A 23127-nucleotide genomic window follows, 5' to 3' on the forward strand; every position below is an offset into this window, starting at 1 on the left:
AAAGTACTCACAATACTCCAAGTGTGGTCTGTCCAATGCCTCAGAAAGCCTCAGCATTACATCCTTGCTTTTACATTCTAGTCCTCTAGAAATGAACGTTAACATTGTATTTGCCTCGTTATCACCAACTTAACCTGCAAGTTAACTTGTTGGGAATCCAACATGAGGACTCTCAATTCTCTTTGCACTTCTGAATTTTTTCCCTGTTTAGAAAACAGTCTATACCTATATTCATCCTACAAAAGAGCGTGACCGTGGGCTTACCTACATTGTATTCTATGACTTCTTTTCCCTTTTATTTATTTGACCCCACTGATTGACTTTCCTCCATCCCTTCCTGATTTATCTGAACGGTTTCCACCTCATTTTCATTTGCTTTCTTCAGTTAGTCCCGAGTCTGAAGTCTGTACAGGCAGGAGTCACGAGGGCCAGTGACAGCACCACCCCACCCCCAAACCAGGCCACCAAGGACTGGAGGTCTGTGAGGTTGGCAAAGCTGAAGGTTGAAATCTAGAACTCGGTGAGTTCAGAGATAGAAAGACTGAAAAGTCAAAAGCTGAAGTCAGCAAATTCAGAGATAGAAAGCCTGGAAGGTCGAAGACTGAACAAAGAGAGTGAGTAGATGGCAAGCCTGGACCAGAGACTAGAGGTTAGGAGCACAAAGTCAGCAAGTCGGGGAGCCTGGGCTAGAGACTGAAGATTGGAGAGCTGATGTTTGTGCACTTGAGTCTGGAGCCCCAAGGCACCTGACATGAGGTTGGAGATCTGTGTGTATGATGGGGTAGAAGATAGGTACGGGGATAGTTTGGCTATTGTTGTTTTGTTATGTTGTTGCTGCTGCTTGTGTTGAACATTGTGGGTGTGATTTTTGGCACAAGAATATATGGCACACTTCTTGGTTGTTATTGCAAATGACACATTTCACTCTGTTTTGATGTATACCGAGTGGCCTAATGAGCTGGCCATTGAGTGTGTACTCATGGTCTTCTGCTGATGTTGCCCATCCACTTCAAGGTTCGATGTGCACTCAGAGATACTCTTTTGCACATCACTGCTGAAATGTGTGGGTATTTGAATTATTGTCACCTTCCTGTCAGCTTGAACCAGTCTGGCCATTCTCTGCTGATCTCTCTCATTAACAAAGCATTTTCATCCACAGAACTGCCGTTCACTGGATATTACGCAAACAACAGGAATTCTGCAGATGCTGGAAATTCAAGCAACACACATCAAAGTTGCTGGTGAACGCAGCAGGCCAAGCAGCATCTCTAGGAAGAGGTACAGTCGACGTTTCAGGCCGAGACCCTTCGTCAGGACTAACTGAAGGAAGAGTGAGTAAGGGATTTGAAAGTTTGAGGGGGACGGGGAGATCCAAAATGATAGGAGAAGACAGGAGGGGGAGGGATAGAGCCAAGAGCTGGACAGGTGATAGGCAAAAGGGGATACGAGAGGTCATGGGACAGGAGGTCCGGGAAGAAAGACAAGGGGGGGGGGACCCAGAGGATGGGCAAGAGGTATATTCAGAGGGACAGAGGGAGAAAAAGGAGAGTGAGAGAAAGAATGTGTGCATAAAAATGAGTGACACATGGGGTACGAGGGGGAGGTGGGGCCTTAGCGGAAGTTAGAGAAGTCAATGTTCATGCCATCAGGTTGGAGGCTACCCAGACGGAATATAAGGTGTTGTTCCTCCAACCTGAGTGTGGCTTCATCTTTACAGTAGAGGAGGCCGTGGATAGACATGTCAGAATGGGAATGGGATGTGGAATTAAAATGTGTGGCCACTGGGAGATCCTGCTTTCTCTGGCGGACAGGGCGTAGATGTTCAGCAAAGCGGTCTCCCAGTCTGCGTCGGGTCTCGCCAATATATAAAAGGTCACATTGGGAGCACCGGACGCAGTATATCACCCCAGTCGACTCACAGGTGAAGTCTCACCTGGAAGGACTGTTTGGGGCCCTGAATGGTGGTAAGGGAGGAAGTGTAAGGGCATGTGTAGCACTTGTTCCGCTTACACGGATAAGTGCCAGGAGGGAGTCAGTGGGGAGGGATGGGGGGGGATGAATGGACAAGGGAGTTGTGTAGGGAGCGATCCCTGCGGAATGCAGAGAGAGGCGGGGAGGGAAAGATGTGCTAAGTGGTGGGATCCCGTTGGAGGTGGCGGAAGTTACGGAGAATAATATGTTGGACCCGGAGGCTAGTGGGGTGGTAGGTGAGGACCAGGGGAACCCTATTCCTAGTGGGGTGGCGGGAGGATGGAGTGAGAGCAGATGTACGTGAAATGGGGGAGATGCGTTTAAGAGCAGAGTTGATAGTGGAGGAAGGGAAGCCCCTTTCTTTAAAAAAGGAAGACATCTCCCTCGTCCTAGAATGAAAAGCCTCATCCTGAGAGCAGTTGCGGCGGAGACGGAAGAATTGCAAGAAGGGGATGGCGTTTTTGCAAGAGACAGGGTGAGAAGAGGAATAGTCCAGATAGCTGTGAGAGTCAGTAGGCTTATAGTAGACATCAGTGGATAAGCTGTCTCCAGAGACAGAGACAGAAAGATCCAGAAAGGGGAGGGAGGTGTCGGAAATGGACCAGGTAAACTTGAGGGCAGGGTGAAAGTTGGAGGCAAAGTTAATAAAGTCAACGAGTTCTGCATGCGTGCAGGAAGCAGCGCCAATGCAGTCGTCGATGTAGCGAAGGAAAAGTGGGGGACAGACACACCCCGGACTTCCCGTTTCTACCTCCTACCCAAGATCCACAAACCTGCCTGTCCTGGCCGACCTATTGTCTCAGCTTGCTCCTGCCCCACCGAACTCATTTCTGCATACCTCGACACTGTTTTATCACCCCTTGTTCAATCCCTTCCGACCTATGTTCGTGACACTTCTCAGGCTCTTAAACTTTTCTATGATTTTAAGTTCCCTGGCCCCCACCGCTTTATTTTCACCATGGATGTCCAGTCCTTATATACTTCCATCCCCCATCAGGAAGGTCTCAAAGCTCTACGCGTCTTTTTGGATTCCAGACCTAATCAGTTCCCCTCTACCAACACTCTGCTCCGTCTAGCGGAATTAGTCCTTACTCTTAATAATTTCTCCTTTGGCTCCTCCCACTGCCTCCAAACTAAAGGTGTAGCTATGGGCACCCGTATGGGTCCTAGCTATGCCTGCCTTTTTGTTGGCTTTGTGGAACAATCTATGTTCCGTGCCTATTCTGGTATCTGTCCCCCACTTTTCCTTCGCTACATCGACGACAGCACTGGCGCTGCTTCCTGCACGCATGCAGAACTCGTTGACTTTATTAACTTTGCCTCCAACTTTCACCCTGCCCTCAAGTTTACCTGGTCCATTTCCGACACCTCCCTCCCCTTTCTGGATCTTTCTGTCTCTGTCTCTGGAGACAGCTTATCCACTGATGTCTACTATAAGCCTACTGACTCTCACAGCTATTTGGACTATTCCTCTTCTCACCCTGTCTCTTGCAAAAACGCCATCCCCTTCTTGCAATTCCTCCGTCTCCGCCGCATCTGCTCTCAGGATGAGGCTTTTCATTCTAGGACGAGGGAGATGTCTTCCTTTTTTAAAGAAAGGGGCTTCCCTTCCTCCACTATCAACTCTGCTCTTAAACGCATCTCCCCCATTTCACGTACATCTGCTCTCACTCCATCCTCCCGCCACCCCACGAGGAATAGGGTTCCCCTGGTCCTCACCTACCACCCCACTAGCCTCCGGGTCCAACATATTATTCTCCGTAACTTCCGCCACCTCCAACGGGATCCCACCACTTAGCACATCTTTCCCTCCCCGCCTCTCTCTGCATTCCGCAGGGATCGCTCCCTACACAACTCCCTTGTCCACTCGTCTCCCCCATCCCTCCCCACTGACTCCCTCCTGGCACTTATCCATGTAAGCGGAACAAGTGCTACACATGCCCTTAACACTTCCTCCCTTACCACCATTCAGAGCCCCAAACAGTCCTTCCAGGTGAGGCAACACTTCACCTGTGAGTCGACTGGGGTGATATACTGCGTCCGGTGCTCCCGATGTGGCCTTTTATATATTGGCGAGACCCGACGCTGACTGGGAGACCGCTTTGCTGAACATCTACGCTCTGTCCGCCAGAGAAAGCAGGATCTCCCAGTGGCCACACATTTTTATTCCACATCCCATTCCCATTCTGACATGGCTATCCACGGCCTCCTCTACTGTAAAGATGAAGCCACACTGAGGTTGGAGGAACAACACCTTATATTCCATCTGGGTAGCCTCCAACCTGATGGCATGAACATCGACTTCTCTAACTTCTGCTAAGGCCCCACCTCCCCCTCGTACCCCATCTGTTACTCATTTTTATGCACACATTCTTTCTCTCACTCTCCTTTTTCTCCCTGTCCCTCTGAATATACCTCTTGCCCAGCCTCTGGGTCCCCCGCCCCTTGTCTTTCTTCCCGGACCTCCTGTCCCATGATCCTCTCGTATCCCCTTTTGCCTATCACCTGTCCAGCTCTTGGCTCTATCCCTCCCCCTCCTGTCTTCTCCTATCATTTTGGATCTCCCCGTCCCCCTCCAACTTTCAAATCCCTTAACTCACTCTTCCTTCAGTTAGTCCTGACAAAGGGTCTCAGCCTGAAACGTCGACTGCACCTCTTCCTACAGATGCTGCTTGGCCTGCTGCGTTCACCAGCAACTTTGATGTGTGTTGTTCACTGGATATTTTTGTTTCTCATGTCATTTTCTGTAAGCTCCAGATATTGCTGTGCGTGAAAATCCCAGGTAATCAGCAGTTTCCAAGACTCTCAAACCACCTGTTTGGCATTAAAACAACAGGAATTCTACAGATGCTGGAAATTCAAGCAACACACATCAAAGTTGCCGGTGAACGCAGCAGGCCAGGCAGCATCTCTAGGAAGAGGTACAGTCCACGTTTCAGGCCGAGACCCTTCGTCAGGACTAACTGAAGGAAGAGGTTAGTAAGCTTACTAACTCTTCCTTCAGTTAGTCCTGACGAAGGGTCTCGGCCTGAAACGTCGACTGTACCTCTTCCTAGAGATGCTGCCTGGCCTGCTGCGTTCACCGGCAACTTTGATGTGTGTTGTTTGGCATTAACAATCATTCCATGGTCAAAGTCACTTAGATCATATTTCTTCCCTATTCTGATGTTTGGTTCAAACAACTGGACCTCTTGACCGTGTCTGCATGCTTTTATGTACAGTTGCTGGCACTTGAGTGGCTGGTTAGATATTTACATCAACAAGGTGTACAAGTGTACCTAATAAAGTGGCCACTGTGTATAAGTGATAAATAAATCTGAATCATTCTGCCTTGTACATTATATACTCTGTTCTTCAGTGTAAGTGTACAAGGTAGTTTTATAATTAAGCAAAAAGACATACAGACTATCCAGAACTTATAATTCATAGTGACTACTTAAGCTGTAAACAGTAATGATCAAATAATTCAGTCCTTGTCATCACATTTCTTATTGCCACTGGGTTTCCTGGACTTGTCGCCCAGCTGGCTTATCATGTGATGCATGGACTCAGGTTGGTCTTCCATGGACCTTCAAAGCAGTACTTGATTAGCAGTACATGGTTAGCAATACTTGAAACTGATCTTCCCAAAGGGGCTCAAAGCAATTCTTCCAGTGGTAGGACCTCACCAGTACCCAGACTCCTGGCTGATAAGTTATGACGGCTGCCAAGTGTCACACCTATGGGTCTCAAGCACCTGCTGAGGAAAATCTTTAAGAATTTGTGTTCGTGCCACACAATGTTGTACCATACTTTCACTCATAGTATTGACGCTCATCTGTTAACTGAAAGTGGAGGAGTACTTGGTAAGTGCATGGGACATCCCAATACTTTCACATATGCATTGCCTTGAGAACCAGTGGAAGTGCCTTTAATCACTTCAGTTTCCTCACACAATTTAGCCCGTCTATTTCTCAATTGCTCCAGTAAATTGTGAGTGGTACAGACAAGTAAAATGATGCTTTACACAGTAGGGCCTTTATCAACTCTTGAACCACCCTTGCTTGTAAAGTGTGGAAAATTATCACATTCTCAGGGATTACAAACCTAGGAATAAATTCTCATAATAAAAGTTTAGCATCAGTCACAACATCCATTCGATGAGCTGGATATGCCTCCAGTCACTGAAAAAAACAAACACATTATAACAAGTACATCATTATAATCCATACGTTTAGATGCCCAGCAGCAGCAAATACCAGTGGTTAGGTTTCTGGGAAATAAATCAGTTTGCTGCAACTTTTTCTGCTACGATCAGGAATCCTGGCGCACACCACTTGTCCTCAATAATGTCAATCCTTGATAGTCTTGCGCATGGTGTTTTAATCCTTAAAGCCTTTGCAGTCTGTGATGTATCACGCTGTAATTGGACTACTTATCAATCCCATTTGGAAAAGGTTGGCAGCCTGAGTACATTGTGGTACCACATGCAATTTTCCATATTGAAGTATATCTGTCATCCGTTTTACTATTCCAACAGCCAGTCTTACCGAACATTACAGACTTAGCAACATTGGTCTCATCTGTAAATTTCAAAAATTTGTTCCATAATCCTAAATCTAAATTAGTGAAATTTTAAAAAAAACCTACAGTATGTTTCAGGACAGAACCTATTCTTTCAATACTAAACAAAAACATATTTGCTACAATGGTTTACTTGGCTCAGACAAGTTTGTACCCATGCTGTAAAAAACCATCATGACGGTCAAGCACCATTTCCTTATGACAAATGCAGGAGTGCTCTCCTTCATTAATCATACTTGCAAAATTGTCATCTGGATTATTGCTTTCAGAATTCTCACTGTAGCCAATATTAAATTGAATTGCCTGCCATTGTCAGCTTTGTCAATACTCTCTTGATGAACATGGACCCAAAATGTACATTTAGCCTCAAATTCTGTCCCCGTTAATAGATTCCTAGTTTGGTCCTTAACGAACCCCACTACTCTTCTGACAACTTGTTTATTGTTATGCACATTTCAAAATCCTTTAAATTTCTGTGAAAATAAATTTTTTTTTTTTTTTTAATATATAAATAAGAGTTACAGCGTGTGCCCTTTCAGCTCACCTATTGAACATTACCCTAATCACAGGACAATTTACATTGATTAATTAACCTACTAACTGATACATCTTTGGACTATGGGAAGAAACCAGATCACCCAGCGCAAACCCATGTGGTCATGAGGCACCATACAAACTCTTTACAGACAGCAACAGAATTGAACTCAAATTCCCAATACCATTATAAATACCATTCTACACTTGCTAATCCCCATTCTTTTTACTTGCGTTGTCTGGTCAGTTTTTAACTGACATCTCATCTGTATTTTTCTATACATTCAGCCTGATTCTTGTATATAAAGCTGTCTTTTGAACTAACTTTTTCACTTTCTATCTATCCTCTTTCCTGGGTTCCTAGTTATATACATTGTTGGCAATGAAAGAGTTAAAAAAATTATTGTTGAAATACCATTAATGCAGATGATTACCAACAGAAAATGCTGAAAACAATCAGCAGCTATGAGAAGGGAAAGGTTGCTCTGACCTGCTAAGTACTTCCAGCATTTACTAATTTAAATTCCCAGCATATGCAATACTTTTGATTGCCATAAATACATGAACCATATTCATATTAAGTGGTGTCATGAAGCAGCACAATTGCAGCTTTATAGTGTAGCTTATTCACTGAGAATACCAATTCCAAGTATTTTACCCACCTGCCCTTTGGGAAAGAATTCATGAGACATTAATAGAACAACCTTCCAAATGGAGCAGTTCCACATCTGCCATTAAACAAAAACTAATTATCACAAGTCTAGATATTTCTCGGCTTTACATTTATACTACTGCCCACATACTTATGATGGTGTTTTTTTTGCCTGCTGAACTTTAAAAAAAGTGATCAATTCTTATCATAAATGTACCTAAATAAAAATCCTCAAAATATGAGTGACTGAGATATAGTGCAGAGCATTTTGTGACCGATCTTTCAGAAGTGCTGAAGAAAAAGTGCTGAAGCTGTGTATTTCACCTTAGACATTGTATGACTACTTACCATTCAACAGAAGTATGAATATAAAGGTATTTAGTCTCACCATGGTGATAATAGACTGAGTTGTGACTGCAACCATAGATAAGGATAAGAAATTGTACTGAATTCTATTATAGCAAATCAAGGTAGAAATGCAGATAAACATTTGAATAATTTACCAAAAAATAATCAATAATACTGCATTTAAACAAATAAAGTCATTTACTTCCTTTAAACATTTTACCAAGAAGCACATACTTTTGCCTGTACAAGAGCACTGGCACTATTGTCAACTGACTGTACAATTACACAAATGAATTCGAGTGTTATTATTTCACAAATATGTGGGTAAAACAAGATTATATGTTTGTATACTCAAAAATATGGAATATACATTTATCAATGCTTCTTTAAGACAACTCTGTATGTATTAGAATCTGTAACAAAAATATTTTTCTTGCAGGGATCTTGATCATGCCTTGGTAACATTTTAAACACAATGTGTAAATGTAGAATTTTAAGTTCAGCCTTCAAGCTAATGAAATAATTTACAACTAGGAGAAAATTAACACTGTACAATACACAATTGGAGAGATAAACATTGTCATATTGGAGGACTAATACAAAATAAACATTGATTCAACTCTGCCAGCCAAGGCACTTTACCAATTATATTCTTCCCTCTCCCAGCCTCCAATGATATAGAAACTTAGCATTAAATAGTGATTTGTAGGTGTATTAGTTAACACTGTACACTTGATTACAAATTTAGAAACATATTTGATGTGCACCACATCTTTACAATTAATGACATTTTCCATACAGTGATGGTGTTAAATGCTTATTGGATTCTACTGTACGGAAGTGCAAGATTAGCTGCAGTGATTTTAGTGTAAATGTTATTCATAGCTACTGCAGAAACCAACCTGTAATTGCAGAATTTAGAATCCAATATTAACTTGTAGCATATATAAATAAACAGAGATTTGTTCCTGTTTGTAAAAATAGAACCATTTCAATGTGTGAAAAGTGCACATTCAACAGGAACATGAAAGCCCTCTTGCTTTCACTAAAAATGTTTCTGAAGCTGCTTTCTGGTTTTAGGATGTGGAATCTAACAGGTCCTGTAAAGTCTTTGAAATATGTGGTGGCCGAGTTGGGGTTTGATCAATTAAACTTTGACCCATTTGTTCAAACAGAACTTTTGCCAATTTAGCTGCAGCAATACGAATGTTTCCTCCGCTACCAGGAAGTGAACCACTGTTTGTCATGTTCCCCAGAAGATGCCACAAAACTGGCAAAACCTTTTGTTCGACAATTTGTGGTTTTCGTATATAAAGATCTGGCACCAGATCTGAAATGGAAAAAGGAATAAATGTGTTATTACAGCTTTATTTTAAATTCAAATGCATCAACCCATTGTTACATTCAGTGAAGCACTCATTGCATTTGCTGAACGGTTGCATGTAGGATCATTAGTGTTTTTAAAACCTGTTTGTGAGATATGAACTGTATCAGCATTCACCGTTTACCCCTAATTGATCCTAATTGAGACGACTAAGTTCTAGATTCACGTATAGGCCAGACCAAATAAAAGAAACATATTTCCTTTCTAATTGCAAGAGTAAAAAAGGCAGTCATGAACCAGATGACTTTTTAATCCTTGGAATTGGAATATTATTGTCAGATGTGCCAAGAAACAGTGAAAAGCTAGTCTTCGCTACTGTTCATACAGATCAAATCATTATCCAGTGCACAGAGAAAATGTAAAACAATAACAAAATGCAGAATAAAATCTAACAGCTACTGTCCAACATCAGAGCAGGTAAACAATAAGGTGCAAGATCATAACAAGCAAGATTGTGAGGTCAAGATTCCATCTTATCATTCCAGGGAACCATCAATTGTTCTATAACAGCAGGATAGGAGATGCCCTTGAGAATGGTGGTAACACGCACCAGTTGCTGGAGGAACTCAGCAAACCAGGAAGCATCTATTGAAAAGAGTATAGTCGGTGTTTTGGGCTGAGGCACTTCATCAGGTCCTGCAGAAGGGTCTCAGCCTGAAACATCAACTATGCTCTTTTCCATAGATGCTGCCTGGCCTGTTGAGTTCCTCCACCATTTTGTGTGTGTTGCTTGGATTTCCAGCATCTGCATATTTTCTTTTGCTTGAGAATGGTGGTACATGGTTTTGGACTTTTGTATCTTCTGCCCAGTGGAAGAGGGGGGAAGAGAGAATTTCCGGGTTGTGTGGGCTCCTTGATTAGGTTGGCTGTTTGACAGAGGTAGAAAAATGTATAAATGGAGTCCATTGTGAGGAATCTGGTTTCCATGATGTGCTGAGCTGTGTACACAACTCTCTGTGGTTTCTTAAAGTCATATGTTGAGAAACTGCCATTCCAAATCTGGATAGTTCCTGATTAGATGGTTTCTATGGTACATGGATAAAAATTGGCAAAGGTCAATGAGGAGTCTTTAGCCTCCTGAAGAAGAGGCATTGGTGGACATGTTGGCCATGGTGTCCATGTGGTTGGACGACAGGATGTTTATTCCTGGGAACCTGAAGCTCTCAATCTCAATACTATTGAAGTAGACAGGAGAGCGTGCACACCCACTTCCCAAAGACAATGACCAGCTCTTTTGTTTTGTTGACATTGAGAGAAAGGTTATTACCATAACACCATGCTACTAAGCTCTCTATCTCCTTCCTGTACACCATCATTATTTGAGACATGGCCCAGTACAGTGGTATCATTTGAAAACTGGCAGACGGGGTTAGAGCAGAATCTGACCATACAGTAATGACTGTTCAGGGAGTTGAGTAGGAGGCTGAGGGTGCAACCTCAAGAAGCACCAGTGTTTAGAATAATTGAGGCAGAGGTGTTTTTGCCTATTCATGTTGTTCGTGATATTCTAGTCAGGAGGATCCAGTTGTAGTGGGAGGTGTTGATGAGTTTGCTTGGAATTATAGTATTGAAGGCAATACTATACCCAGTTTCAAGTTCCTCTGTGTACACATCACCAAAGATCTCACCTGGACTGTACACATCAGCTATGTGGCAAAAAAAAAAAAAAAGCACAACAGTGTCTCTTCAATCTCAGGCAACTGAAGAAGTTCGGCATGAGCCCTCAAATCCTCAAGACCTTCTACAGGGGCACCACTAAGAGCAACCTGACTGGCTGTATCACCGCCTGATACAGGAACTGCACCAACCTCGATTGTTGGGCACTGCAGAGAGTGGTATGGACAGCCCAGCACACCTTTGGACGTTAGCCTTCCTCTATTTTGGACAATTACAGCAGTGGTGGTAGTTGTCTCTCAGGGTCCGAGGAAGACTAAACATTGTGCAGTCATCTGTGGATACGCGCATGGCTTTGGAGGCCAAAGGCTGAAGCACACATGTAGTTGCAGGTTGGACATGGAATGGTGGTTGTTAGAACAGGTGCATACACAGCTTTGTGGCGTCGGTCTCATGCTGCTGCAAGGCGCTGATTTCGGTCATCCTCAAAGTCAGATGCAGCTTTTCTGGTTAGGGTGCGCCACGCAGCCCTGTCGGCTGCGGACTCCTCAAGTTGTCAAGGCTGGAGGTCTGCCCATTTGATGTAAGATTTCAGGTTGTCTTTGAATCTTTGTTTGGGGCAGCCCCGATTGCGACTGCCACGCTCAAGCTTACCGTAGAGCAGCTGCCTGGGGATTCTTGTTTCACCCATGCGGATTACATGGCCAGTCCAGCATAGCTGGGCCTGGAGGACTCTTGCCTCAATTCTTGTGCTGGTGGCTCTGTCAAGGACTTCCCGGTTGGTGATTCAGTACAGCAGCAGGTGCATAAAGGCAGCCTGGAAGATCATTGGCGTCACCAGTCACCCCAACCACGAACTGTTCAAGCTGCAGCTGTCTGGCAAACTGTAGCATAAAATCTAGGACAAACAGGCTATGGGACAGTTTCTTTCTACAAGCCATTAGACTTATAAATTCACATGTCTGTATATTGCAACGGAGTCATAACACAAAGATTATTACTTCCTCATGTTGTGGGATGGCTGCAAGATTTAAATAAATTCAAATAAAGCTGTAGCCAATATACAGTAGTCTAATGCAAGTGTTTTTACTCTCCAGATGCTCCAGAGATGAATGTAGGACCAGGGAGATGGCATCTGGGGTAGACCAGTTTCGGTGATAGGTGAATTTGTAGTGGGTCAATACTTAGTTACCTGAATTTAAATTCCCCAGTTTAGGACTGGGATTAAGAAGGTTTGGCTTGTCACCGAACATACTTACATTTATTTATTTACAGATGTACTGTTGAAAGTATCCTGACTTGTTGCATCACGGTCTGGTACGGCAATTTCAATGTGCAGCAATGTCCTGCAGCAGAGTAGTGGACTCAGCCCACTGGAACATGGGCACATTCCTCTCCAGCAGCGAAAGTACCTTCATAAGGCATTGTCTCAAGAAGACAGCATCCACTGTTAAAGATCCCCACCAGCTGAGCCATGCCATCTTCACGCAGCCACCACTGGGCAGGAGGTGCAGAAGCCTGAAACCAGCCACTTCCTTTCAAATATTCAGTCCTTGATCCAACTGAGAAACTCTTAATCACTGCAGTTCAGCAACACTATGATGTCTGTCCAGTAACTTAACCACCGTCTCCCCCATCAGGAGGGCCTGAAAGACTACTTCTTTCTGTCCAACAGTCCTAGCTCATTCCCCTGCACCACCTCTCTTCTCCGTCTGACAGAACTGGTCCTCACCCTCAATAATTTCTCCTTTGGCTCCTCCCACTTCCTTCAAACCAAAGGTTAGCCATGGGCACTTGCACGAGTCCCAGCTGTGCCTATCTTTTCATCGGCTACGTGGAACCTTCCACGTTCCGAGCCTACACCGGCATCACTCCCCAACCCTTTTTACGCTACATTGACGACAGCACTGGTACTACTTCCTGCAGCCATACTGAGCTCGATTTCATCAACTTTGCCTCCAACTTTGACCCTGCGCTCAAAATTACTTGGTTCATTTCTGACACCTCCCTCCCCTTTCTCAATCTCTCTGTCTCCATCTCTGGAGACAGTCTATCTACTGATATCTTTTATAAACTGGTAGCAGCAGAGATACAGAGGAGCAGATTGGGAGGCAGATTTTGGAAAGGTGCAAAAATAACAGGGTTGTTATCATGGGTGACTTTAACTTCCCTAATATTGATTGCCACCTGATTAGTTCCAAAGGTTTAGACGGGGCAGGGTTTGTTAAGTGTGTCCAGGATGGATTCCTGTCACAGTATGTTGACAGGCCGACTGGGGGAGTGCCATACTAGATCTAGTATTAGGTAACGAACCGGGTCAGGTCACAGATCTCTCAGTGGGTGAGCATCTGGGGGACAGTGACCACTGCTCCCTGGCCTTTAGCGTTATCATGGAAAAGGATAGAATCAGAGAGGACAGGAAAAATTTTAAATTGGGGAAGGGCAAATTATGAGGCTATAAGGCTAGAACTTGCGGGTGTGAATTGGGATGATGCTTTTGCAGGGAAATGTACTATGGACATGTTTAGAGATCTCTTGCAGGATGTTAGGGATAAATTTGTCCCGGTGAGGAAGATAAAGAATGGTAGGGTGAAGGAACCATGGGTGATAAGTGAGGTGGAGAATCTAGTCAGGTAGAAGAAGGCAGCATACATGAGGTTTAGGAAGCAAGGATCAGATGGGTCTATTGAGGAATATAGGGTAGCAAGAAAGGAGGTTAAAAAGGGGCTGAGAAGAGCAAGAAGGGGGCATGAGAAGGCCTTGGTGAGTAGGGTAAAGGAAAACCCCAAGGCATTCTTCAATTATGTGAAGAACAAAAGGATGACAGGAGTGAAGGTAGGTCCGATTAGAGATAAAGGTAGGAAGATGTGCCTGGAGGCTGTGGAAGTGAGCGAGGTCCTCAATGAATACTTCTCTTTGGTATTCACCAATGAGAGGGAATTTGATGACAGTGATCACAAATTTTCTATCTGATTGAGATCAGGGCTTTGTGACAGCCACTCCAGTACCTTGACTTTGTTGTCCTTAAGCAATTTTACCACAACTTTGGAGAAAATTTGTGGGCAGAACTGAAAAAGCGTGTGCGAGCAAGGAGGCCTACAAACTTGACTCAGTTACACCAGTTCTGTCCGGAGGAGTGGAACAAACTCCAGCAACTTACTGTGAGAAGCTTGTGGAAGGCTACCCAAAACGTTTGACCCAAGTTAAACAATTTAAAAGCAATGCTACCAAATACTAACAAAGTGTATGTAAACTTCTGACCCACTGGTGAAAGAAATAAAAGCTGAAATAAATCATTCTTGCTACTATTATTCTGACATTTCACATTCTTAAAATAAAGTAGTTATCCTAACTGACCTAAGACAGGGAATGTTTTCTAGGATTAAATGTCAGGAATTGTGAAAAACTGAGTTTAAATGTATTTGGCTAAGGTGTATGTAAACTTCTGACTTTAACTGTATATTCCACTGCAGGCCAATACTGACCTGGCTGTCAAGGAATTGTGCGAGACCATCAGCACCCTGGAGACTATACACCTGGAGGCTGCTTTCATTGTCACCAGGGACATTGAGCGTTGTTGACTGAAGTCTCTCTGAAGTTTTGTCAACACATCCAGGTGAGCACACAGAGAGATAACATACTCGACCACTGCTACTCTCCCTTCTGCAACGCTTACAAAGTGCTCCTCCGTCCACCATTTGAGAATCTGACCACTCCTCCATCCTGCTTCTGCCGAGTACAGGCAGAAGCTGAAACAAGAGACGGCCATAGTTAAAACCGTCCACTGTTGGTCCAACCAATCAGTATCCATGCTACAGGTCCACTTTGATGACTTCAACTGGAATGTCCTTTGTGATGAGGATGTCTCCTAGTTCACAGAAGTGGTCGTGAGCTTCACCCAGAAGTGCATCGAGGACGTTGCCTCCCAAAAATCCGTCAGGGTTTATCCAAAGCAGAAACCCTGGATCAACAGTTGCGAGCGCTGCACTTTCCAGAACAAGACAGAGCTTTTGCCGCCAGTAACCACCAAGCACTCAAGAAATGCAGCTACGATCTACACAAAATCACCAAGGCAGCGAAACAACAATATAGGAACAAGATCCAGACACAACTCCCCAGTGACAACACATGCAGCTTATGGCAAGGTCTACACACCATCGCAGACTTCAAAGCTAAACACAGTGGTGCTGCTAACATTGCTGCCTTTCTTCCAGATGGGCCAAATCTTCTTTCCACTTGGTTCAACGTCACCAACACTGAGCCCCCGAGGAGAGATGCCGATGCAACCTGCACCTTGGTCATCTCTGAGGCTGAAGTATGCAGGTCTTTCCAATGAATGAACAGCCGCAAGGCACAGAACTGGACGGCACCCAGTGTAGAGTGCCCTCCTGCTTCAAATCATCCAGCATTGTCCCTGTACCTAAAAAGACCAAGGTAACATGTCTGAACTAGTGGTGTCCTGTTGCACTCACCTCAATAACAAGCAAATGCTTTGAGAGGCTGGTCAAGGACTACATCTGCAGCATACTACCACCCACACTGGACCCTCTATAACTTGCCTACCAACACAACCAATCCACGAATGATGCAATAGCTACAGCTCTTACACACTGTCCTTACACACCTGGAGAGGAGGGATGCTTATGTGAGAGTGCTGCTCTTAGAATACAGTTTAGCATTCATAGAAAATTTTCTCCAGGCTTGACAAGAAGCTCAGAAACCTCGGCCTTCACCCTGTCTTGTGCAGTTGTCATAGTCATAGTCATACTTTATTAATCCCGAGGGAAACTGGTTTTCATTACAGTTGCTCCATAAATAATAAATAGTAATAGAACCATAAATAGTTAAATGTAAATTATGCCAGTAAATTATGAAATAAGTCCAGGACCAGCCTATTGGCTCAGGGTGTCTGACCCTCCAAGGGAGGAGTTGTAAAGTTTGATGGCCACAGGCAGGAATGACTTCCTATGACGCTCAGTACTGCATCTCGGTGGGATGAGTCTCTGGCTGAATGTACTCCTGTGCCCACCCAGTACATTATGCAGTGGATGGGAGACATTGACCAAGATGGCATGCAACTTAGACAGCATCCTCTTTTCAGACACCACCGTGGATCCTGGACTTCCTGTCAGATTGCCGGCAGGTGGTAAGAGTGGGTTCCCTCACCTGTGCCCCTCTGACCCTCAACACAGGAGTCCCCCAGGGCTTTGTCCTAAGCCCCCTTCTTTACTCTCTGTACAACCATGACTGTGTCACCAGCCATAGCTCCAATCTGCAAATTAGATTTGCAGATGATACCACACTGACTGACCTCATCTCAAATAACAATGAGGCAGCTGACAGAGAAGAAGTCACCACCCTGACATAGTGGTGTCAGGAAAACAGCCTCTCCCTCAATGTTGCAAAAACAAAGGAACTGGTTGTGGTCTAAAGGGGGAAAGGAGACAGATTCACCCCCTATTGACATCAATGGATCTGGGGCTGAGAGGGTGAACAGCTTCAAGTTCCTCAGTATACACATCAACAAGGATCTCATTTGGTCTGTACATACTGACTGTGTGGTGAAAAAAGCACAACAGCGCCTCTTTCACCTCAGACGGTTGAGGAAGTTTGGCATGAGTCCCCAAATCCTAAGGACTTTCTATAGGGGCACAATTGAGAGCATCCTGACTGGCTGCCTCACTGTCTGGTATGGGAACATTACCTCCCCCAATCGCAGGGCTCTGCAGAGAGTGGTGTGGACAGCCCGGTACACCTGTAGATGTGAACTTCCCACTAATCAAAAGACAGGCACGTAAAAAGGGCTTAAGGATCATTAGAGACCTGAGTAATCCCAACTCCTAAATGTTCCAGCTGCTACCATCTGAGAAACAGTATTGCAGTATTAAAGCCATGCCATCAGACTGATTAATTTACGCTGACACAATTGTATTTCTAAGCTCTATTGACTGTTCTGTTGTATATCATACTGTACATACTATTTATTACAAATTACTATAAATTGCACATACAGACGGAGATATAGTGTAAAGATTTTTACTCCTCACACATATGAAGGATGTAAGAAATAAAGTCAATTCAATTCAATTGCCTGGTACACTTTGAAATATTGAGACTAATGTCATTACATTTTTTGAGGAAGCAACAAAAAGGGATGATGAAAGAGTGTTAAGAGGCAGGAATGCTCATCACAATTAAACAGTACTTGCATATGTACTTGTAGTTCTATAAACTGTAGCATTACAAATCTAGTGCTGGAGATTTGATCATGTTGGAGAGCCATCTTTTACCAAGTTGAATTACCTCCCACATGACAGATTTTCCTGTGATTCTACAAATTCCACTCCTTTAAATTCATACATCAGTATTTTCCTTAAATAATCAATGTTGTTTTACAAATACAAATTGCATTTCCTTAATTAATCCATATCTTTATAATAACTATTTCTGGACTATATTAAAGTCACAAGAAGGTATTTACAACTAGTTTACGCGTCTATAGTACCCAGTTTATACCTCAAGACAGAGGTGGATAAATTGCTGGAGTGTCATTGCAATAATGGAGCTTAAAATAAACTGTCACTATATACCTTACAAAATTCCTTCTCCACAAGATTCATTTATTCAAAAACCAAATTTATGATAAATTTTTAGTAGCTGAAAACATTTTGTCTGTTTGAAGACAAGCAAAAGCCCTTGGAATAATGCAGTTAAATTAATGTGACCAGTTTAATCTTTGCTTGAAGAATCTTCTGGAATGGTTGTTTGCATATAAGTGTCAACAGCTGAAATAACTAGATAGTATTTGATCAAGTAGTTCAAGCACCAAAATGGGAAATGCTTTCAACGTTTCATACAGTACATCTTGGAAAGGACATACTCACTTTATAATGGAGATCAACTCATTGCTGCCATGGAATATCCATGACACATCCTGAAATCAGCTGTTGAGGAGAATAGGTAACGGCACAGATTCCATTCATCATAATGGCAAATTACAAGTGCGGATATACAATACTGGATATTTATTCACTACATTGTTTCCCTTCTTGGCGAATTGTAATCAAAGATAAATACCTCACCTGCAAGCTTCTCAGTCATGTCTTGTTTTGCTTTTCCATTTAGGAATTGAGCCTTGTTGCAGAAATGCTGAAGCAGCTGCAAATTATCTGAATACAAATTAAATTAAAATATTTAAAGATAGGATTTGCACTTACATTATTTTCATATTTTAACTCTAAGTAATTTACATTGAAAAACTAAGAAATAGTTTCAGATGTTGGAAATCTAAAATACAAAACAGAAAATTCTGGAAATAGCCAACACCTGCACAGCAAGAAAATAAAATTATTAACAGTTCCATTACAATGAAAGGTTATCATCCCCAACTGTTAAACCTGTTTCTCCAGAAATGATGCCTGACCCATTGGGAAATTGTAAGATTTTCTGTGCTTTTTAAATAAATTTTATTTAGCAACTTATCCGTTTAGGTAAAAGCTGGGAGAGCAGTAACTTTTACTGATAATCTTTAAACACTGCTAATGGAGATTTAAAAACAATCAACAAATCTTTGGCTTGTCAGAAATGAGAAAGGGAAATGAAGACCCAAAGCCTCAACTCTTTTCCCTTTCCATAGAAGTTGCCTGACTTCCCCAATATTTTCTACTCTTATTTTAGTCAGATGAGAATAAAACCAGATTACACTTAGTGAAAAAGATATGCTCAACACAAATGATTCATGTTATTGTAGTAAGACAATGACAGTCTCCAAACGTATTCTTGTCTGCAAATACCTGGAGACAAATTTTCACAGACGTGAATTTGATTACAGGACAGACATCTCAAATATCAATTCTACATACCTATATGTTGAACGAAGGCATGAATAACATTGATGGCAGCATTATAAATCCCAAGATTCTTAGAATTCAGATTATTGTCTACAATAGCAGGAATAAGTATATTCAAAACTTGAGCCAGATTATTCTTCAATAATGGGATTATTTTCTGCATGGCTTCTAATGCCATTTGATTCACCTTGCTGTTGGAATCATGCAATCGAGGTTTGAAGGCATCAAATATCTAGATGAGAAAGGTAACCATATCACTTTATATTGTCATTAAATATCTGCCAACAACCCCACTTGATCTCAACACATTAAAATCTCATCAGCTGCAGGATATAGTCACAGAACATTACAGTACAGAAACAGATCCCTCACCTTACCTACTCGGGGCCAATCTGCTTTTCTTCCAAGTCCCATCTACCTACACCTGGACCATAGCCCACCATACCCTCTTCCAAGTACCTATCCAAACTCCTCTTAAGTGTTGCAAATGAACCCGCATCCATGACCTCTGCTGGCACCCTCTGAGCGAGGTTGTTCTCCCTCAGGTTCTTTCTCCTTAAATATTTCACCTTTCATCCTTAACCTATGACCTCTAGTTCTAGTTTCACCCATGCAAACTGCATTGCCCAGTGAGCTAGCCCCTTCTGCTCATAGCCCACTAAATCTTTCCATATACAGTACTGTGCAAAAGTCTCAGCTGTTCCTTTCCACGCCTTGTGGCACAGCCTGGACTGTGAATGATTAAACAATGTGTTCAATAAAGACATGAAAAGTGCAATTGTTTGTGTGTTATTAGTTTAGGCAGATTGTGTTTGTCTATTATTGAACTTAGATGAAGATCAGACCACATTTTATGAGTAATTAAAGCAGTAAAATCAGAACTGTATTATAAATTCGTAAATACAGATTCAGTTGTGAAAGCAGGATTATGTAATTGGAATGTAGACTCATTCCTTGTTATTCACAGGTTTGTTATTTGTAGCTTTAACTATTATCAACCAATATCCATGAAACATTATGAAAAATTGCATACGGGGTTATCAGTTTCTGGATCCATTGTATTAAATGGTTTCCTGCTATGCAACATGGCAGCTGCTGCCCTAAAAGAGAGCAGTTTTTGTTTAAAAACCTGGGTGATTTGAAAACTTATTACTGCTGGTATGAATCAATATATTCAACAGCTTAAAGTACGGTTCATGCTTATTTCAAAGGTTACTAGAACAAATGTATAGCCTACTACTATAGTGGTTTACTCCCAGACACTATTAATAAAGCTGGCTCACAGATTCCAGTTTATTGTCTAATTGTTTATAAACCTGCACAGATAGTATACCCTTCCATATCTATGACAGATTTCTATTATAGAAACATAGAAAATAGGTGCAGGAGTAGGCCATTCGGCCCTTCGAGCCTGCACCGCCATTTATTATGATCATGGCTGATCATCCAACTCAGAACACCGCCCCAGCCTTCCCTCCATACCCCCTGACCCCCGTAGCCACAAGGGCCATATCTAACTCCCTCTTAAATATAGCCAATGAACTGGCCTCAACTGTTTCCTGTGGCAGAGAATTCCACAGATTCACCACTCTCTGTGTGAAGAAGTTTTTCCTAATCTCAGTCCTAAAAGGCTTCCCCTCTATCCTCAAACTGTGACCCCTTGTTCTGGACTTCCCCAACATCGGGAACAATCTTCCTGCATCTAGCCTGTCCAATCCCTTTAGGATCTTATACGTTTCAATCAGATCCCCCCTCAATCTTCTAAATTCCAACGAGTACAAGCCCAGTTCATCCATTCTTTCTTCATATGAAAGTCCTGCCATCCCAGGAATCAATCTGGTGAACCTTCTCTGTACTCCCTCTATGGCAAGGATGTCTTTCCTCAGATTAGGGGACCAAAACTGCACACAATACTCCAGGTGCGGTCTCACCAAGGCCTTGTACAACTGCAGTAGTACCTCCCTGCTCCTGTACTCAAATCCTCTCGCTATAAATGCCAGCATACCATTCGCCTCCTTCACCGCCTGCTGTACCTGCATGCCCACTTTCAATGACTGGTGTATAATGACACCCAGGTCACGTTGCACCTCCCCTTTTCCTAATCGGCCACCATTCAGATAATAATCTGTTTTCCTATTTTTGCCACCAAAGTGGATAACTTCACATTTATCCACATTAAATTGCATCTGCCATGAATTTGCCCACTCACCCAACCTATCCAAGTCACCCTGCATCCTCTTAGCATCCTCCTCACAGCTAACACTGCCACCCAGCTTCGTGTCATCCGCAAACTTGGAGATGCTGCATTTAATTCCCTCATCCAAGTCATTAATATATATTGTAAACAACTGGGGTCCCAGCACTGAGCCTTGTGGTACCCCACTAGTCACCGCCTGCCATTCTGAAAAGGTCCCGTTTATTCCCACTCTTTGCTTCCTGTCTGCTAACCAACTCTCCACCCACACCAATACCTTACCCCCAATACCGTGCGCTTTAAGTTTGCACACTAATCTCCCGTGTGGGACCTTGTCAAAAGCCTTCTGAAAATCCAAATATACCACATCCACTGGTTCTCCCCTATCCACTCTACTAGTTACATCCTCAAAAAATTCTATGAGATTCATCAGACATGATTTTATCAATATTTTTAAAACATAATGTTGCATATTTAATAGCTTATCCTGGTATTATTCCAGTTTTTTTTTTGTATATGGGCATTAAAGTAGTTCAGTTTATTGAGGCCAAAATTACTTGTAAAATTTGTTATTCATGGACATAGCTAGAACATAACCTCTGCAATTAATGAGGATTGTGGAACAAGTAGCATAAGTCAGTTAATAATATTTTGACATTTAATGAGATTTTTTAAAAAACATTAAAACTCTGCAATTAATAGAACCATATACCAGCAGATCCTTCCTTTCTTATTCCACTTTCTATCTCAACACCTTTTCCTCCACCATCTCAACCACAGAAACACGCATTACTTTAAAACTAGACAATAATCCGGAAAGTAGAAATATCTCAATTAGTCATATATCACAGTGACTTAAATAACGATTATCCCTGTATTACCTTAACGATGTTCACTATAACAAGTTCCTGGTTATTTTGGCAATCTGTTAATAACTGTTCAATCCCTCGGCTACGATCCCGAAAGTCCTTAGCACTCAAAAGACCAGTTATTTCCTTCAGGTATTCTGCATTTTCCATCAAGTTTCGTGGACATGGTTTCCATGTATAATCACGTAAATTCATTACTGCATCTGTGACATCCCTGTTACAAATTAAAATCTACAATCAAATAAAATTTGAAGGCAGATTTTCATAGAAAGAAATTAAAATACATAAATGCATACAGAAAAGGCTTTTCTTTCCAAAGAGAAACTGTAGTTTTGATTCTATACATTAATTATTTCGATGTTGAAGGGACAATATGATTTCCCTTTCAGAATACCGCCTTCAGTGCATAGTTTGCATAACTGTACCTCCACTGCTGGTTGCTTGAGTGATGACTAATAAATGTAATAGAAGCTTAATCAAGAACTACAAAAGAGATTAAACATTAGTCCACATTCTCAAAAACATTGTTTCTGAAAGTTAAATGGGATATCTACTATTGTTGTTGTGCCTCGTCTGTTTTCACCTGCATTAAAGATGTATGCCAGCCTTGTTTAAATTCTTATAGTTCCGCACAAAAATTGACTAATATGATAAAACATACAAGATTTATAGTATGTATAAGATAAACCAAATTTAAGCCAGCAGTTTTTATTTTAAGCAAAAGATTTGAAAGAACAAGGATACCCGACCAATTATGATGTCTGGAGTTGGAGTTTCATATTATCTGTCATTTGATCTTATTTAAGCACAGTTCAGCTAAAGATGCAAGTCCAAATTAGAGAATAAAATATTTTGAAAACAACATATTATATATTCTGGTAAATGTAAAATACTAATAAATGTAACTCTGGTAAATGTAAAATACTAATAAATGCAACTCATATAGGAGCTAGAGCAACCGGACTTATATTTTACAGAATAATAATTTGAATATACATCCTGTCACCCTGCTTCCCTAAGGCAACAACTTTGCTAGTTTCACCTTCTTTATCAAGTTTGTTCTGATGATGCTACCTTCCTTAACTGTAACGCTTATATGCTCTTTTTTTTTAATAATTGTGGATCCTCCTCCACCAGATTTGCCAGGC

At 42.2% G+C, this 23127-nt stretch overlaps 1 protein-coding gene across 3 annotated transcripts in view; it reads right to left on the reverse strand.

Annotated features, from left to right (window-relative positions):
* Positions 1 to 8247: 8247 nt before the first annotated feature.
* Positions 8248 to 23127, reverse strand: part of LOC140204385 (TOG array regulator of axonemal microtubules protein 1) — an 84519-nt gene continuing 69639 nt past the window's right edge. For 2 of the 3 annotated variants that reach the window (XM_072271119.1, XM_072271116.1), the window contains exons 19-22: positions 21992 to 22193; positions 18929 to 19148; positions 18149 to 18235; positions 8248 to 9398 (exon numbers count right to left, since the gene is read on the reverse strand). In XM_072271119.1, coding sequence (XP_072127220.1) covers positions 9145 to 9398; positions 18149 to 18235; positions 18929 to 19148; positions 21992 to 22193 — 763 coding nt within the window. In that variant the 3' untranslated portion in view covers positions 8248 to 9144. Of the gene's footprint in view, positions 9399 to 18148; positions 18236 to 18928; positions 19149 to 21991; positions 22211 to 23127 lie in introns of those variants that run through there. The other variant, XM_072271121.1, reaches the window with a different exon arrangement.

The sequence above is a fragment of the Mobula birostris genome, chromosome 1 (genome assembly GCF_030028105.1).
Source record: "Mobula birostris isolate sMobBir1 chromosome 1, sMobBir1.hap1, whole genome shotgun sequence".
In the NCBI taxonomy this organism is placed as follows: Eukaryota; Metazoa; Chordata; class Chondrichthyes; order Myliobatiformes; family Myliobatidae; genus Mobula; species Mobula birostris.